The following is a 16,144-nucleotide window of genomic DNA, read 5'->3' as shown; positions in this document are numbered from 1 at the left end:
GCCAAAGTTTCAGACTTGGCTGTGAAGACATTGAGTGCACCTCTGTTTGTGTTTTTCACAAGGTATAGCACAGAGCTGTCTCAAGTTTTTCCATCTTTTTGCTAGGTTAAAGTGCCCTCACCCTTGACTTCTAATCCTTGAGCAATTCCATGAGCCTTAGCAGCAGCCGAGTGTTGCATTATTCAGATTTTCGTACGATGGTTCTCTAGAGAGCACAGAGGTGATTCAAATCTGAAGTCAGAGGAAGGAAGCACTGAAAAGTCTGCTCATTTCTGTGGTAGAAAATATATGTTCTTTACCTGTAATCAAATTATATAAGCTTGTTCTAAATGTTTGTTGAATCACTCTTCTGTCAGTGAAATACAGAAAGAATGACTTTTTTAAATATAAAAACCCCCAGCAGCTCATGCAGGTTGCATTTGGATTTTCCCCCTGGCTATTCCCAGCAAGTAAAGGAATGATAGCTAGAGTTTTTTTCAGGAATGAGTAGTTCATCATACTCATGGCTTTTCTGATAGTAAAAAGGATTTTTCAAATCATCCCATAATTTTCAGTCAATTTGCCATCCACCTCTTTAGAGTTTCAATTGATCCTGCATACTTGCAGTGGTGAATAAGTAGCAATGGAGACATGGGAAACTGCAGCTCCTGTAGATACCACTATTAAAAAGTTTTCAGACCCAAACTCATTCTTCAAACTCTCATTGTAGAGTTGATCAAGGGTTTCATTGTGGCTTGCTTTCCCTTGGATTATTCTTTATATCATTGCACTGTATATCTAATGAGAGATATTTGCAGTTACTCCCAAACTGGTTGCTGTTTTTCAGAAAAGACCACATTCGATATTTTTTTATTGTCAAGAGCAGATTGCTGTTAATTGGTTTTGCTGTAGATTCAGGAATGGAGAGATCACATGGACAGTTGTTCTGAAGCCACAAGTGAAATGTTGATCCTGTTTGAAAATGTGGTGCAATTCCATTTGATCTGAAGAAAAAATCCTTTTACTGGGAAAGGACTGGGAGGTGCAGCGGCCTTTTTGAGCCCTCACAACACTAGCTGGAAAGCAGAGGGAGCAGAGGAAAGCACAGCTTTGTTTAACTGGAGCAGATCTATGAAGATTGACGTGAAGCTTCAGCTAAAAGGATAAGCCCAAAATGAGACTGTCACTGCTGGCCATGTGCAGTGCTCTGCCTGGGCCAAGAACCTGGGAGTGAGGACTAGCTGATCTCAAGACAATCACAGAAGCTCAGTGGTTCTGCTTTGGAAGCCTAAGTCATGTCCTTGCCCGGATCTGTGCCAGGTAAACCCCTGGTGTGGTACCCTGCAAGGATAACCTGTACCTCGCACTGCTGCTGAGGCATCGTCTGGAAGGCACCTGAAGAAGTGCCATGGCCCAACCCTGGCCTAGGGTGGTACAGTGATGCTTTTGTGTCATTCCTTACAGATGTTTGCCTAACTCAGACTGCCTCTCTGACTATATTGTTACAAAAATGTTTCCTAGCATTTGTCCAATACCTGCCTTGCCGCAGCTGAAGCTGTTAACTGAGCTCTTCTTTATTGAGAACAGTTTCTTCTTTGTAGTTTTCTTTCACATCTTGAAATTTGTTATGTTTAGCTTCCATCTTCTGTATGCTGAGAATCCTTTATGTCCCTCTTCTTCCTCAGGGTTCATTTTCCTAGATATTTATTTTAGAAGATTTTGTTATACACTAGGTAAGTCAGAGGTGACGTTATCTGCTCTGGCTGCATGTCCCACCTCTCAGGTCCTCTGTGAGTGCTTTGTTAGGGCAGAGTAGTACAGATACCCCTGCTCTACCATGAAGATTATTGAAAATTCAGAAGGTGTAATTAAACTGATAGAAATGTCTTGCTGCAAAGACAGCATAGTGGTGATGTTGTCGAGATGTTGACTGTTTGTTCCTTTGGAGAGTCCTGTTCAGAGAAAGTTCCCAGAAAAAGCCAGCCCTTGGCTAGATGGATTTGTAAAATGGTGTGATTATTGGAGTGTCTTGTACAAGGCCAGGAGTTGGTGTTGATGATTCTGATTGGTTTCTTCCAACTCAGCATATTCTATGAGTCCATGATTCTGTGAGGATTTATGGAGGGTGCTTCCAGTTCCTCGTGGTTGCCTGCAGCTGTGAACCTCCACTCCCCTTCTCCCATGTACTTTGTTTCAGAATTAAGTGGACAGCATTTACCCAGGTCAATCAGGCTTTACCAGTGACAACATAACACTGGTCACTATTTTATCTTCCCTGCTGCCCTTTTTCTTCTGCCTCTCTGGCTGGTGTCCTCTAAGCCAAGGGGAAATCATCATGTGAAGGTCTACTTTTCTGATTTTCTTTTGACTTAGTCTTGAGGCTTGAAATTTTTTGTGTCTTGTTTGTCTTGCACCATCTTAAAGGAGCTTTTATAAGCTTTGTGTTTGCTTGCAATGCTTCTAATTTTAAGAGAGACACTGCCAAAAGAGAGAAGCTATTGCTGGTAGCACATCACGTCAGCTGTGCAGCACGTGAATGAACCTCTGGAAATCTTTTAATCCTGCCTGACGTCCAAGAGCTTGCTGTTGGTACCACAAGGCTGTGAATTACTGGAAGAGAAAAATTGCTCTTTTGACAAATACAGGCTCACATGCTTTTAGTCATCATCTCCTTTGGATTATGTCATGCAGTCTGTTCTTTCATGGCAGGCTGTGTCTAGCATGGGAGCTGCTACCTCAGTTTAGGAATTAAAAAACTTTGGCTCTGCTCACAATCCTGCTGCCAGCCTGCTGCATGAACACAAACCAGCTACCCTTACTGCTGCTCCTCTGCTCAATCTCCATATCTGTAATGCTAACCTAATTATGCCAGCCTGCTCTTTACAGTGCTCACTGCCCTTTGGAGAAATAACAGTCAGATCTTAATGGAGATGTTATTAACACCCCTCCCCACTTAAGTGCAACCTGCTGCATTATGGAATTTAATGGCTAAAGATTCCAAATTAAGGGATTGTTAGGAAATGTCTCTTCTGTATAATGCATTGATTTTTTGAAAAAAAATCAGAACTATGAATCAACTCTGCTTTTGAATAAATTTGTATCTCTAGTGGAAAGCTAAACTGAAAATACAATAGCTAAATATCCCTGGGATTTTCAACCTCCCTGATGGACTCAGCAAGTCTTTGGCTGTGGTACAAGTCTATTATCTATATGACAAGAATTTGTTTGTTCCATTCACTGAATAATTTGCACAGTTGTAGCATCCAGCATAATAGCCATTTAACCAAGTTCATCTGCCTGCAAGTGCAGTGCATTTATAGTTGGTTGGAAACTAAATTCATAAGCATCTTCTGGGAGTTGCATCCAACTGCTTTTACTGGTTCCCATAACATAGCAGGAAAATCTTATTTCCTTTCAAAAGCATGACGACAGATTAACAGTGAGGTCAACACTGTCATTTGATGCCATTTTAAGTCAGAGTGACAGCAGAGGATAGGGGTCAGCTGCACTAGTGATAGTTTTCCTCACAGCACTGCAGTTGGATTGCTTGCAAACCTTCACCAAACAGCTGGCCAGGTGTTCTGTTCACAACTGCTCCTGGAGGTGTGCTAGCACTTAGCTGGCTCTCCATGAAAGTTAGATGGCACCATGTGGGAGACTGCTGTCTGGATTTGTTTCAACAGAAGCATAATTATTCTGTTTTCACACTCTTCATGTAGGTCACACATGTCAGTTTCAGCTTCCTCGTGGCTGTGGCATTTGCTCCAAGTTGGAGGTTTTGAAGATGTTTGAAGAGAGACCAGCAATCAGCATCAATGGCAGCCTTTCCTTTCCATTTTCTCCACAGAATTTTCTATCTGCATGTGACAGTAACTGACACACTCAAAAGGTTTCCATGGCACAGTAATTTAACTGACGTTTTCTCAGCAGCAGTAGATTATTTTTGTAAATTCAGGCAAAACCTAAGTTCTTCAGACAATTGTACTGTGTCCCTGGTCATCTTTCAGGTCTTTGTTTGGGCTATGACATAGCTGCCATTGAGTGGGAATTGCCTTCATCAACACCATAAACGCAGAATTGACTTTTCTGCTGAAAGAGAGCCTACATTTCCTCTTTTTCGGTTTCATTCATCTCCTTCTACTTATATTCCTTATTTTCCTTTTATTTTGATTAATAAGTCTTTGTCCTACATTTTGGTATCCTTTAAATGTTTATCTTCTACATAGGTTTTGTCAATGTTTATCTGTTCAAATTTGGTTTCATTATCGATATAAGAAGCTCTGCAATGGATAATGTCAATGTAAATTCAGCTAGGTGCTATCTTCATCCCTGTATATTATCATAAGAAAGAAATATTTTCAAGTGAACATTTAGAAATACTGCATTGTATTTTTGGTTTTACATGGTGTTCCCTTTATTTAGGTCACCTTTACCACCTCTTTCTAGAAATTTTTCCTCATAAAGGGAAAAGAATGGGCCCCCAGCTTGTGGCCCCTCTCTTGCTTTGTTGAGGAGACCAGCCAGTGGCTTTGGTCAACAGCTCCAGTGAGTCCCTAGAACGGGACTTCTATGCAGAAGACAGTTTTTTAAGGAACAGAGTTTGACCTTGGTACCAAGGAAGCCAGGACACTCTTCCTAGAGCATCCCACTAAATTCACAGCCTTCATTATGCTGGTTTCAAACCTACTGAAAATCTGGACTCCTTCTCCTCCAGAAGCCCCCCAGCTGTCCCCAGGTGAGATGATGCCCCCCAGATTCCCAAGGGCAGCTTTCTTGGGCAGAGGAAAGCTACCATCCCCTGAGCCAGCAAGCCTGGGAATGTGATCTGGTGTGTGGAGCCAAGGGAAAGGCAGTAGGAAAGGAAAAACCTCAATGGAGGGCCAGGAAGAGAGAGGGCCACAAATCATGGGCAGCAATTGCTCCAGGTGTCATTTTGAGGGAAGGCCTGAGCTTAGTGGCCTGAGTTTAGTGTGAAACAGGGCCAGAACTAGTCTCCTCTGCAACTTGAGGAAGCTGTCTGCCAGTTCTTCCAGAGCATCCCCCCTCCTCCTATCTCCTTCTGCCTGGGACTGCGGAGGGGACTGCAAGGAAATTGGGGTGCTCAGCTCCATTGTGGGCAGAGCAGGCACTTGGTGGCTTCCCTTGGTAGAGAAGGGAAGCAGCAGCAGTGAGACTGTTCACCCGTGCTACCAGTGCAGGGAGTGGAAGGAATTTTAAGTGTGGCTAAGCATGAGACTGGTGGAGCAGAAACAAGGTGCTCAAGACTTAAGACTTGACTTTGCTGCATGAGATTTGCCTGTGTCAGAGGACTCCTCACACGCATCTTCATTAGAAACATGCAGGAATCCTGCCATGCTGTTATCACAAACTTGTGCTTAATTTGCAGTAGGGAGTTCACCATGTAGAGGTTTTGGGAGAGCTTTTTCACAAGCAGCACGAAGCAAGAAACTTCCAAAGCAAAGTTTTGAGGAAGGCTGGAAGTTTGCACTGTGTGCGAGGAGTACGATTTGCTGAGCCATCACTTATAAGGATTGTCACAGGGCTGGTGGTCACGGGGCTGGGTGGCCCCAGAGGGGCTGCATTACCCCTCTGCCTTACCTACAGCTCCCACCCACATGGTAACAGCCTTAGAGATCACAGATTCTTGGTAAGGCTATCTGAGACCTCAGAATTAAAAGCCCAGTGTGAAAGCTAAACTGCTCGTGATTATTCACAGGGTTTTCAAGTTCACTGCTAATAAGAATTTTTACTTTCTGGTTTTTTTTTCCATTTTGCTGGAATGTTGTGATATAATGCAATGGGCATTAATCCTGGTACAAATGCTGTGTTTCAGACAGCCTTCCAAACACTTGTGCATAATAATGAAATCTAGACTTTTTTTTTCTTTAAGATGTCCTTTATTGAGGTGGAGTCACTGCAGCAAAGTAGTACATACTGAAAGATACAGTCTCTTTCCCCTGCAGTCAGGGCAGGCTGGTTTCTTACAAAATAGTTATTTAACTTTTTCTGTTCAGTTTTGTTTTAAAATGTCAGTAAGGAGGTTCCAATCCCAACCCATTACTCTGCTTCATAGGGGTTCATGCGGTTATGGTTTGCCCGACATAACTAACATTTCCTCTTTTTCTTTTTCACTTACCTCCTCCTATTTATATTCATGTCTTCCCTTTTATTTTGATAACTAAGTCTTCTTTTTCGTCCATGTTTATATCCTTTAAATATTTATCTGCTCTCCTCCTGTCTGCCTGTAGTCATTGCTCAGTACCGTTTATGTTTAGCTTTTGGCAGTTACTCAGTAACATAGGAAAAAACTTCAAGATTTCCTTTTTGGTTAGGTATTCTTTTAGAGTTCAAGCAGCTTCATATATTTTCAGAACTGTATATAGGGACTGAGATGTAGATGGTGAGATCCTATTAATGTCAGCAGTGGTTTTACTATTGACTGTTTTAGGGCCATGATTTCACCCAGAAACTCTCTGAACTTAGTCATATCTTCCACAACACTCCCTATACGGTAGTGGAGTCCAGGCTGAAAACCAATTTGCAATTGTTTGAGGACTGTTTTTCTCTTCTCAAAGGAGAAAACTCTAGATCAGCCTTTTTTTTTTTTTCCTTGTTGTTTGCAAACCAAGGCTTGCTGGTTGCAAAGTTTTAACGAGTGTGTTGAAAACGACAAAAGACCAGGCTTTTTCTTATGCTCTAATTTAGAAAATGACCTTGCTTTGACTTCACACCCTACTTGCTGATGGGACTGGAGGCTTCTTCAGTGACAGACAGCCGTCTTGCAGACGCTTTTTCATTTTTATGAGGCAAACACATCAACAGAGCTATATTAAGTATGTCTGCATCTCATGTCAGGTCCTGGGCAAAGCAGAGGTTTGCTTTGTCTGTATGTTGACATTAAACACCACATTTTTAGTGAACTATATAAATTCTAAATTCCTGTCTGTTTTGTATGCAGGTAGCATGGAAGGCTGGATTACAGGTAACCTGATAAACCTCATCCTGTGTGGTTTGCAGATAGAAGCTGCCTCAGGGCTTTGTATCTCCTAAATGAACTGTGTGCTCAGTGTTGGATGATAAGCCACTATCCCAGCTTCCTCAGCGGTGCCTTAAATATACTAGTTACTTGTTTCAGAAACCAAAATGTTTGGGATTCAGTAACTGAAATGCTCATCCAAAAAATTTTGTTAGAACAAGTCAGATTGGCCTGGCTCTGTGTTTACATCTAAGCAGCCTAATGGAAGGAGTGTTTAGAGTGAGAAGTCGGCACAGTGCAGTTGTGGTCAGGACAGCCTGGGGAGAATGTTAACATTTGCCTCCTGCCCTACAGCCAAATCCATCCAAACCCTCCCTTCTGAGAAGTGCACCTCTCACTGTCTAGCCACTGCCTCACGTTACTCTTACTGAAACTGAACTGGGAAACCCCAATTAGGACAATCGCAAAAACATTACTTCGTAACTTTGTATGTTTATCCTAAACCTGGAAGACATGGGGATTCTGTTTTAAAACTTCCTGGTGGGGTTTTTTATTATTTCATCTTCTGAATTTATGTTACAGCTGATACAGAAAATATTGAGTTTCTGGTAGAGTGTCTATCCACAGGAACAGGACTGTTAAAGGAAATTCTACTTGACAAAATATCAGCATTTCAGCAGAATTCTCTGGTTTGATTGTGTACATTTTTTTATCAATATGTTATAGTTGTGCATTATAATTAGGGTTCAGAAAGAGGAGATTAAAAAAATAAAATAAAACCCTTAACAAAGAGTACATTGATACAGCCAAAAAAATTTTCTCAGTTTAATTTTGGAAAAACTTGCTGAATTTAGGGTTTTTGTTCCAGTTTAGAGAAAAAAAAAAGCAAATGTATCTTTGAAAATACTCAAAATTGCAAGTTACAGATGGGTCTACAGAAAACTATAGAAAATGTTTACTAGGATTACTTCAGCCTATGAGTATAACTGCCTTGGTGGCAAATGACAACACCCCAGTACATACATTCCACAGAGAGGAAATACCACATTTCCTCTCCTTCCAGGAATTCTCACTTAATATTTTATAAAAGATTACTGGTCTCATCCTTAAACATCTGAACTGGACCAGGCAGAAGGTTTCATGCCATGCCATTAAACAAAATAGTAGGGGCTCATATAACAAAAGGGAAGGGACTTGGGTGGGCTTTAAATCACTCTCACACAGGGGCACTTTGCCCTGGGTCGATGTGCCAAGAACTCCTTGGGGAGATCCTGCACCACCCTCATATCCTTTCACCTCTGCCAGACTTTGCAAGTGAATCAGTAGTTGCTCAAAGATGCTGAAGGAGAGGAAATGTTCCTTTCAGTACAACTGTCTTTTTAGACCTGGAGAGACTGAATAAAGGGAACAGTTTTTTTCCTGTAGAAGGCCAGCATAAGAGGGAATAGACAACTTTGCATTTTCACCCCTGAGCCAGTGTTCACTCAGCATATTTTTCAATCATAAAAGCTGTAGTTTTGCCTTTGATGATATGCTGCAGAACGTATGTGTGGTGAATACCAAAGCAGAGAGAGTTTTCACACTTCCAGAGTGAAGTGATGTGTCGCTGTTGAGCAGCTAGCAGAGTAATGAATGCACCAGTTCTCAGTGGCAAGAAGGAATGACCTTTATTGTTTTGATTTCATCACATATATAGAGTTCTCAAAAGTCACCCAGATTGGTCAGTCAGAAGCCTTCCCCCAGGCCTGATTGGCCAGGCCTGCACTGTCCAAGCTCTGGGACACTGTTCCAATAACATCCAAACTTTATCTTTATTTATAAAACACAAGAAAATTTCTCATGGGAAAAAGCTGTGCTAGCCACAGTGATGCACAAACTTTGTTCAGCCCTCCTCCCTGTAAAACTCACAAAACAGGTGTGTTTTCAGAGCAAAGAGCAGCAGTGGTTGATTTAACCATGCTGGGCTTCAAGCTTAAAAGGCAAGCCATGAAACTCATTACCCTGAGAAACCCAGCAGTTCCTGGACGACTGGATCATCTCCATCTCAAGCAGGACAAGAAAAAAACAGTTTCTTCACTGCTTCTGTTGGCTTAGCAACATCTCAGTAGCAAACACAAGGCAGACACTCATTTGATACTGGAATGCCCCATGGATAGGAAATATGAATCTTGGTACTGCCTCCTCTTTGCAGCTGTATGAGTTAGCCAGCACTGCAGCAGAGCAGGAGCTGCAAGGGAAAAAGAGTCTGCTTGAAGATATGAGAGAAGTTTGATGGAAAAAATTCATCACTCTTTAGACTGTATTTAAGAGTAGGACTGAGGACTATATGTCCTGGTTGTCTCTCTTTTATTAGTTTCTTGCAGGCTGGAACTAAATTCAAAATATCTCTTTTGTGTGGGGAGAAAAGGCCAACTGTCTCATAAATGTTTTAAACTTTTCTTCATTGCAAAACTACATGAAACCAGTTTCTTCCTTCTGGTCATCATAATTTCCAGAGCTACTGAAAAACAGTGTTTACTAGGACCTCTGAATTCTAAGGCCAACCTTCTGATTGATTTGTTATTTTGAAATTATGCCTATTCCTTGAGCATATGTAATTATTACCTGCCAGTAAGAGTTAATACTGAAATTGTTATTATTTCCTGCAGTAGTAGTAATAATAATAAAAAGCAGTTATAAGTAGGTTCAACTGAAGCAAATAAATATAGGAGCATGTTACACTCAAATTCAAGAAACAAATACTTTGTTGATGATTTCACAGGATATCACATCCCATAAGGTAAAATATTTAAATCAGTCATATGTTTTACATTTAAAAAAAGTTCCAGGTTCAACGCTGCAGAGGTGTTGAAGACTTTCAGTTTTGCACAAGTTGTGAACAGATGTATTTCCAGCTGTAGGTTTTGGGTTTTTAGAGGAAGTTCCCTCCTAGCAGATGGCAGCTGTTTTTCTCTTCATCAGGCTGTTTATTGAGTCTGGCTTTAATGATTTTAGTTAGAACAGATTTCCGTGATTGTGAGGGGTGTAATTCTGACTTTGCTGGTGATGTATATCACCATAGGATTTGGCTTATTGGATACCATTTCACATCCACAGCTCACAGACCTTTGTGGGGAATGGTTTCACCTGAGAGCTATGCATGAGCACATCTTATGGTCAGTTGGTCCAGTTCTGCTTAAAAATACAAAAAAATTGAAACTTCACCTCTGCATAAGGGCATGAGATTTATGTGATCTCATTTTATTTGGTCTGTCAGTCAGTACTTCTCTAATGATGGGGTTGAGCCCAGCAGCTAATTTCAGCCAAAAACCTAAAACACACTTAATCTCCTGCAGCGTCTGTGGATTTTTTTGGACAAGAAGAGAGATCCAAGTTGGTGTCCCAGTGAGGAAACAGCAGGAGGTTGCAGCTGCTAGAGGCTCCTTGGGGTAGAAAGGAGGTGACTGTGGAGCACCCTCAGCTCTCAGGCTGCTCCTTGCTGGGCAAGGGTATGAGGAAAACATAACAGGAGCTCAAGTTACTGCTCTGAGGATTTATTTTGAGCTGAGTTCATATAACATAGAACCCATGTTTGGTCCTGTCAAGTACCATGTGGACTTTTTTTTTTTAATTTAATATATAGCATCAGACTTCATCAATCTGTTCTTTAACCCTCTTTGCTGGAAAATTGAGCAGAGGAGTTTCAGAGGGATACTGCAAGATTTAATTAACTTTTACAAACAGATAGAATAATGAATAGGTGATAAGGACTATAAATGAAAGTTCAGTGCTAAAGTGTAGCATTCATTTACAGAAATCTGTCATTCCACATCGAAGCATCGAAGCATCAAGGCTACTTTAAAATACAAACAACCAACGGGAACTCTTTGATTTCTTTAAAGCCAAATGTGTTTTTTCATGTAAAAGGAGGGAGGGGAAAGGAGGGGGGGAGATAAAATGATCTCCTCCAGACCCTGGACTCCTAAAACCCAGTCTACATCCTTATTGCTTTTTTCAGAGTGCCCTTCTACAAAGGAGTGTCTCCTGCTCTGTAGATTTGATTTTTTACCTTCGCTGCAGCAGCATAGAGCTGAATGGTACAGCTGTGCTATAATAGCTCTTTCCCCATCTTTAAAAGGTTCCATATTTTGGGCCACAGAGGATCTTTCTGCCAGAAAAATAACCTTCACAAAATTATATGCATTTCAAAAGAAAAGCACATGGAGTCCCCATGTGACATTATTGATACACTTCTACATTCAGGTGTCAACAGGACACTTTTCTGTTTCTTTGTGTTGTAATAATGTTCCACCGATGAAGGTACAACATGAAAGGCTGCTCTTCAGAGGATTTGAGTTTAGTACTGTGTGGAACAAAAACACAGTAATACAAATAGTATTTCCAAGCAGAACCATGGAAGGGAGACTATGGTCACTTTTAGAAAGCCTGTATTTCTCCATCTCTCAGGTAATTAGGCACCAGACAACTATTTTGTCTTCTGGACATAGGCAGCATGGATTTGAATTTAGAATTTAGTTCTCTGCTTTTGTCTACCACAGAGAGCATTAAAAACAGATTAAAATAACAGCAATAGAATTGAAAAGGATGTTGCACAGAGTTTTATGTATATATTCTGTTTTCTTTATCTCTGTGTGTTTCTGTGCTAGGTGAAGAATTTGAAATTGAGTTGCAAGTTCCTAAGCCTCAGTCATATTTTGCTTTTGTTCTACTGTACGCAAGGTGCTGAGTTTTAATGAAGTGAGGAGGGTAATGGATGACATTTAAAGCCATTGTTTTGTTCACTGATTTATTTCTTCTGCTGTGATACTTTTTGATGCTGATGTAATTAAGTTAACTTAGTTTGTAGCTTCCCTTGTTCTTGCTTTTTTAATTAATTAATGCTCCACTACTGGTTAAGCAGTGATGTTTCTCATTGAAATGTCATTTTGAAAGGTAGGGATGAGCAAATAACATATAATCAATAATGCTTTTTGCCAAACATCTCTGAGCAGATTGGGAAATCTTTGGTCTGATTTGTATATTTTCTGCGTATATCTTCCTGCAGAAACAGGTTTCTCTAAGTGGCTGATGCTTTTGTCAGACATGCAGGGGGATTTCTCTCCCTGATGTTTCAGATCAGGGGATTCAGCAGCACTTTGATTAAAAATTGTGGAAGAGGATGAAAAGCCATGAGAACGAGTCACTAATACACCAAACCTATCATCTGACAATCCATTCCTAGTTTAAAAAAAAATTAAACTTTCAAATGCCAGTTTTAGCCTGGTGATACCAAGAAGATAATTTCCAAAATCAGAGGAGAGAGACTGACGTACTCAGGGAGACAACCAAATCAACAGGTCCTGCCCTGAGCCACCTCCAGAGGACTTGGGGAGGGACCAGGCTCCTGCACCTCAATGCAGTCAGCAGATGTTTGCACTGGGACTTTGCTCTTTACCACTTTAGTTCTGCAGCCCAGTGCCCTTGGGCAAGGCAATCCATTAAGATGACTGTAATATGCTCTGTCTTGCTAGATCTTTCTCTACTAAGACTTTTAAAGAGGAAAGCTGTAAGTGGAAAATGGTATCTGTCATAGGAGCACTAATTTAGAGCATCCATACCGAGGATCCAGCTGACCCCAAGGGAAGCATGATGTGTGATACACATGGAGCACCAGAGAGTTTCAGCCCAGGGCACAGGGCAGAGCCCATTCCATTGCCACCCACCCTCCTTAGTGGTCTTGCCACCAAACGGTGCCTGTGGAGTCCTGGACTAGCCCAGGCAGTGTGAGGACAGCAGTGACCAGATGGGGACAGCCTGCAGTGCTGCTGAGCCTCTGGCTTCACGAGCCTGATTTCTGTTCCCAAAAGGCAGGTTTTCAAAAAGGAAGTGTAGCCCCATAATGCAGCAGCTACAGGTTCAGAGTGGTTACAGGGCCATGACTCTGGAGAATGAGATGTCTTCTGTGGTGACATCACCTTCTCTTTAATTTTGGTGTGCTTCCTGTGTGCATGTGGGGAGAAGGGTGACTTGGCACCCTGGCAGGTCCCCACCTTGTAACCACCACAGCAGCCAGCAGGGCACAGGGCACAGGGCTTTGGCAAAGCATTTGGCTGCACAGCTGGGCCTTTCCCTCTTGAGAGGTTAAAATGATGGGAGGAGGAGGGTGTGCTGCTGTTCTGACAGCCTGTTCTCACAACTGTGCACTGCAAATTCAGGTAGGCACTTTCTGAGCCTGCCTAACCAAGCTTAATGGGAAATATCCCATGTAGACTGTCTGGCAATGCCCACCTAGCCAACAAAAATTCCCACCTGGGATCATCACTGATGGACAGCACAAGATCGGTCTGTCTTCACATAGCTTAAGCATTTTGTGAGTGTGTGATGTGTGCTTTTTACTTGTGGGATGAGATTAAGATTCCACAATTCCCATTGTTTTGAATTTTATTTACAAGGTAGCTTAGGTTGAATTATGTCACTATTGGCCTAAGCAGAGCATCAAAATAGCAAGAAATACAAGTATGTCACCAGTGCTATTTAAGGTTTTTCAGATCAGCTGGTTTGGACCTATTTCTGTGCATCAATTTTTGAAGTACAGCAATAGTCTTGGTTTTGTTATGGTGTGTTCCTTACTTGGGTGCTGAGAGTACTCAGCTTCTGAGCAGCTCCACAACACATGCCTGCAATGACGGAATCTGACTGAGATCTCAGGCTGTGCTACCTAAAATAGTTTCATGATATCTCTTGTAAATGCTTTCATCTGAAAAGCATATTGGCATTGTGAAGAGAAAGAAGAAAATATAATACTTTCAATAAACTCATAATTGACTGAAAAATGCATCTTTAGGCAAGATTTTATAGCATGGGGATTTGAATCCTCAGTATCTGAATACTCTGCCAAATAGCTTTGCTATGAAATCTTCAGCATTAGTTTTGTTTAGCTTGAACTCAGCTCACCTCTGAAATTATGATTTCCCTTACTCTGTATTCATCTCGACCACAAAAAGTATTTTTCTCACTGCTGTCACACAGTAAAATTATCTCTACACATAAAAATAATTAGTTACTATTTTTATTTGGCATTTTTCTTTATTACTGTTTGTTTGGGTGGTTTATTGGAAGTTCTTAATATTTTATATATAGATCACTTCCAGAGAATTCTATGCAGTGATATGTCATAAATGCTGCGAGCATCAGCAAAATACAATAAATTAATTTGCACAAGATTAATCTGACTTGCTCTGGGACTGGTACATTCTGTTTCATCTTAAATGAAGTAAAGTTATTAATTTTGTGTAGTTTTCATTTTCACATTACTATTCTCTTCTGTGACGTGTAATTGCCTTCTTGTTGGTAATACTATAGTCACTTTGGTTAGGGCAGCTCTCCGTAGAGAAAGACACAGGGCCTTCCTGGAGAACTTACTACACAGACCAGGCAATCAGAAAAAGAAGACACTTTGGAGGACACTGATTTGCCTAAGGTCATACTGCAAGCCATCAGCAGAGTGAGAATAAGAATCCAGACTGGCAAACCTTATTCCAGTACTGTATCCAGGGACCATGCTGTCTCTTAATATGTCACTGTTCTTATTGTTCTTTCTTTATAGTTCGGGATCGGGTACGATCTAAAATGGAGAGAGATATTTTGGCAGAAGTGAACCATCCTTTCATAGTCAAGCTTCATTATGGTAACTATGAAAAAATATAACTCATGTTATTTGGTTCTTAAATTGGTTGGGGAATTGTGAATAGATATGCCACACTTTTGTACTGATACTCCCTGCCTACTGTTTCTAACAAAATCATAGACACTACCTGTGTGAAATTCCTCATTTATGCTAAAGGAGAAATTCAGTATTTGTAAGTTTTAGCCATTCCTCCATCCAAATAAATTTGTCATAAGCCTGACGTGGTAGGTAGCACTGTTAGGGTAGCTGGTGAGTTTGCATCTGCCATCCCCCTTACCCACTGTCAGGTATCATTTACAAAGACAGAGAATTTAAATAAAAATTGTTTTTAATAATCAGTACCAATCTAAATTTGTATACGTGTGTACATGAGTGTGGTGTCTCACTGGAGCTGCCTCCTGTCACGCCAGTCCCATAATTACCATAATGGGTATTCTGAGGATATTTGGGTAGTGCAGAGTCTCCTCTCACACACACATGGGAACTTCTCTTTATTTCTCCCTCTTTGTGACTCCTGGTACCTTGTGGAGTGGGAAACCATATTAATTCATAGGTGCTTAGCATGGAAATTAATATATTAGTAACACATTGTTGTCTCTCAATGACTATTTTTTCCCATAGCCTAAGCTCAGTTGCTAAGTTCTATACAGAAATTATTGTTTTTTGGTTCTCAAAATTCAGAAATTACAGTGAAGCAATGACATGAATGGCACACTGCTAGTCAACAAGACTTACTCTTTGGGGACTTTATGTTGATTCAAACTTCTAACATCTCCATCCTTTTCTAATGCAGCATTTCAAACAGAGGGAAAGTTGTATCTAATACTAGACTTCCTGCGGGGAGGGGACCTTTTCACCAGACTCTCCAAAGAGGTAAGCTGATCTTTAACCTAGAAATCGAAGACTGTCTTGGATTTTCAGAATTCAGATTGAGTTGTTGGTAATGCAAAATGTCCTTGGGAATAGTCCTATATATAGATGTAATAGAGCTGTCTCATCTTGCATGTTGAAGTGGGTTCTTACTAATTGTATTTGAATTCTGCCATAGGTAATGCAGCAGGTACCATACAGGCATCACTGTCAGAGAAAACTGCACCACTCACTGCTAAGCCATTCCCATAGCAGAATAGGCCCAGACTCATTGCTTTCAAAATAAGTCTTGGATGTGATGATAAACAGTCTGAGAAATCAATCCACAATACATTTTGCCTTCGGGGTGAGCACAGAACCACTGGAAAAACACAGACGCTGCCAGCAGAGGGAAGAGATGGCTGTGGGTCAGGGCTGAGCCCTGCAGCAGCTGCGGCAGCAGGTCGAGGGCCACGCACCACTCCAGGCATGGGAGGTTGACTATCACAGCCCTCACTGCCCTCCTTCTGCCTGCCAGGAGCAGTTGCTGCTTCCATCTCCTCCCCAGGCTCTCATCCCTCCCATCCTCTGCATGCCATGCCCCTGGGGAGAGACTGCTGCAGGCAGGGAACATCCAAAACCCGAGTCTCGCTGATAGCCATGGAGCAGCTGCA

General features: G+C 41.4%; 1 protein-coding gene across 6 annotated transcripts in view; it reads left to right on the top strand.

The window, feature by feature from the left end:
• The window catches only part of RPS6KA2 (ribosomal protein S6 kinase A2), a 286,999-nt gene that overhangs the window by 205,021 nt on the left and 65,834 nt on the right, over positions 1–16,144 (top strand). For all 6 annotated transcript variants that reach the window (XM_085055349.1, XM_085055344.1, XM_085055346.1 and 3 more), the window contains 2 exons: positions 14,541–14,621; positions 15,415–15,494. In XM_085055349.1, coding sequence (XP_084911475.1) covers positions 14,541–14,621; positions 15,415–15,494 — 161 coding nt within the window. The remainder of the gene's footprint in view (positions 1–14,540; positions 14,622–15,414; positions 15,495–16,144) is intronic.

Source organism: Lichenostomus cassidix, chromosome 3 (assembly GCF_008360975.1).
Source record: "Lichenostomus cassidix isolate B80296 chromosome 3, HeHo_3.0, whole genome shotgun sequence".
NCBI classification, from domain to species: Eukaryota; Metazoa; Chordata; class Aves; order Passeriformes; family Meliphagidae; genus Lichenostomus; species Lichenostomus cassidix.
The sequence above is the reverse complement of the archived record's forward strand: the minus strand, read 5'-3'. Positions and strand labels throughout refer to the sequence as shown.